At 43.8% G+C, this 3,266-nt stretch overlaps 1 protein-coding gene across 2 annotated transcripts in view; it reads right to left on the reverse strand.

The window, feature by feature from the left end:
• The window catches only part of osr2 (odd-skipped related transciption factor 2), a 3,823-nt gene extending 1,051 nt beyond the window's left edge, over positions 1-2,772 (reverse strand). For both annotated transcript variants that reach the window (XM_080767426.1, XM_080767425.1), the window contains exons 1-2: positions 2,489-2,772; positions 300-1,007 (exon numbers count right to left, since the gene is read on the reverse strand). In XM_080767426.1, coding sequence (XP_080623552.1) covers positions 300-955 — 656 coding nt within the window. In that variant the 5' untranslated portion in view covers positions 956-1,007; positions 2,489-2,772. The remainder of the gene's footprint in view (positions 1-299; positions 1,008-2,488) is intronic.
• Positions 2,773-3,266: the final 494 nt, after the last annotated feature.

Genomic DNA, 3,266 nt, shown 5'->3' on the forward strand with positions numbered 1-3,266 from the left:
AAGAGAACTTAGAGAAGTCTTCGTGGTGCATGCGTAAAAGCACTTTAGCGCCCTCATGGAGAAGACATGGGGATATATATAGGTTCTCCGGTAGAAAAATGAATAATAATGATAATAATAAAACAAGGAATTAGAATTTCTTCTTTCCCCAAACTATTTTGAATTTGGGTATGTTACTCGTGAATCATACAAATTGGAAATAATCTATTGATGACTTCAATTGATTGCAGTGAGTCAGTGCATGGTTTAACAAAATCGCTATAGCCTGTAGCCTATAATGAACAGATTATGATTCTTACCTATGGTCTCTGAGATGATCTTGTCTTCTAAAGGCCTTGTGGCATATATCACAGGTATAAGGCCGCTCATCTGTGTGCGTCCTCTCGTGGATGAGAAGGTTGTAGGACTTGGTGAAATGCCTGCCACAGAACTTGCAAATAAATTCCTTTTTAGTCTTGGACGGGAGCCTCCCTCGGGTGGGTTTTCTGTCCGGGGACAGCTTGCTCAGCTCAGAGATCGTGCCCCCAAGCCCCGCTGTCAACTTAGCAAGATCCGCAACTTTTGGTGGGTCCTCCTGAGTGGCCGCGATGGCAAGGTTAGCAAAGTCAAACCTCGGCCTGTCCTTGTGCAGTGCGGGTATAATGTGCGTAAGGGCACCTTGTTTTGGGTGGAAGAGGTGCGCTGCAGCTGCGAACGGTAACGCAGGGAAGGGGAATCTGGGGTCCACCAGACCCTGGGCAGCCATTTCCGTTATTGTGGACCTCAGTCCTTGCATGTGCGGATACCCCAGTGTCCAGTGGTTCATGTGCATGGTCTGCAACGCACTGAGGCCATACAATCCCTGCAGCTGGTCAACGGCAGCGGGGAAAGTGTTGACAGTCTGCAGGAAGGAGTAGTTGGTCAGCTGGAGGGACGGGTGCAGAGGGATCGGCGCGGGCAGGGCTTTGCTTCCCATCGTGGCGAAGGACGTCACAGCTGAAGCCTTAGCAGAGGACGCAGTGAGGACCCTGTTCGGGGAAAAGGAAAAAACACAGGTAAGCTCTTGTTGAAAAAATAAAACTAAACTAAAAACCCCAAGTCAAGTGAAATGTTATTATAGGCCTATAGGCTATAGCCCAGTAGCCTATCACAAAACATGTCCCAAAGGGCTGCAAACGTCATAACAAAACACAAATAACGCCTATACGATAAATGTTTCTTTAGCTTAAATCTAATTTCTGAAGTTCAATCATGGAAAACACACGGCAGATAAATGTTAGAGGCCACAGGCTAATGAACAATTTATTAAAACGTCTCGCAAAGCGCTGGTCCTGCATGCGTATATCACTCATTCACCTGTCAATATAGGCTTTCATAAAATAATTGGTGCAGTCGACACTATTAGGCTACACATTGTAAAACAACATAATTGTAGCCTATATGTAGAGAATAGAAGATTTGTAAATTTGAAATCTTGCCAGGAGTGAACAAACGTGTTATTCCTCCACGCGTGTGACTCAGAATAAAACAGACCGCAAAAATGTTAGCTTTTAACCGCAATTACAAATGCATTATCTTTATTCTAAACACACGTAGGTCTCTTATTGATGGGGTTAGACTATTTCACAACATGAGAAGAGAGAACACTTTATGGCACGTTGCCCGTCAGCACGATAACAGGCCTATATGGCGAATAACCAGTATCCATAGTTCTGCAGGCCTATGTCATTAAAGCAATATAATAAAGCACTATTCTGTGTTCACAATGATCACAATGAGAGGCAAACACTGAACAGAGTATAGCCTACACGTGTCGACGTGTGTGTGATGTGTGAATGTCTTGAGGATTGGCAACAAGCAGCAATACACCCATTCATATGTTTTGCAGTTATTACGCTTTGTCAGTCATCCAAAAATAAGTGTCTTGTTGTTTTATTATAAATAATATTGTAGCATGCATGTCAGGCATTAGGAAAATTATATTAATATTTAATTTGACGCTTATATAGAAGCCTGTTGTGTAATTTTGTAACGGTGCTCTGATAAGAGAAAACGCAAAGAGATTTGGTAAGTTATTTTAGTTATTAAATTGTGGCCTGGCCATATATATGCCACATGGATTTCTTTATTATATTCCCCTGAGTCGAATGTTACTTTGCTCTTGCCTTTACAGACTAGACCGAGGTTTAACATGTAGCCTAAATTCGCACAGGTGCAATATAAGTCAGCAAAGCTTTGATGCTATTTGAGCAAAAAGACAACAGCGAATTCTATTTTCCTTTCAATAACCTTTGGACTTATTTTTCGCATTGCGGTATAGCGAGTGCACTTCCTCTGGTGCACGTTCCCACAATCTTTATCAACGTATTTTTTAAAACAAGTAGTCTACTACGTTTTACATTTCTACACATAATAACGAGTTTTCACGAAAGCGAGGGCCACTGCCGATTTCAGCAATGCAAGCTGCCGTGAACAGTTAGACTGACGACCCTGCGAAACAAAATCTTACCCCCAATAAATCGCTGCCAAAGGTCACTCGCACCGAGTCCTGCAGTGTATATCAGTAATCCACAGTGACCTGAAGCGACGAGCTCCAATGCAGCCTCTGTAAAAGTTTTCCAAGTTCGTCCATGAAACTTTCACGTACTCATGCAGGCAACTCTGATATATTGGACTTTGCGCACAGCTGCAAAGATGATAAAAGTTGCGAGAAGAGACGAAGTGCGCTCGCTGTGGAGTTGCAGCCCACGGCAGCGTGTGTCTGTCTCGCGCAGTGCTCGGAGTTGGGCTGGAGTGAAGTGTGCGTAATGAGCACAGGTCCTTCACTTTTCAGGGCTCCGGGCACTGGCGCGCTCAGCCCGCCCTCCGACACGCCTTCTCCCTGTGATTAACTCCAATGTTCTTCTCTGTTTATTTGTGTTTGGATAGCAACTACGGCTCTAGACCAGAGAACGGTGTTCAGCTCAACCTGCCTCACTGACACTTTTCATGTCCTATATAGCCTACCTTTTTTGGGGAGACAGCATTGGAAGCAAAGAGAAACTCGGCAAAAGGGAGAGACATATGCATCAATTTTGCAATCCACGCTTTTGCAACGTGCTTTTGGACACTTGAGTAGCTTACAAGACTTTAAAACCAAAGCCTATTGCGTAAATGGAGGGCACATGTAAGAGCCACCACATTAAGTCGTTTTATTTCATTGCGGTAAGAGTAAAAATCCTGAGGTCTGAGCCAGAGAAAAACATCCTCAAATCATCAGCATGGTGAAGAAATGCACAGTAAACAGC

Source organism: Protomyctophum bolini (genome assembly GCF_963924005.1).
Source record: "Protomyctophum bolini genome assembly, chromosome: 7".
Lineage (NCBI taxonomy): Eukaryota > Metazoa > Chordata > Actinopteri > Myctophiformes > Myctophidae > Protomyctophum > Protomyctophum bolini.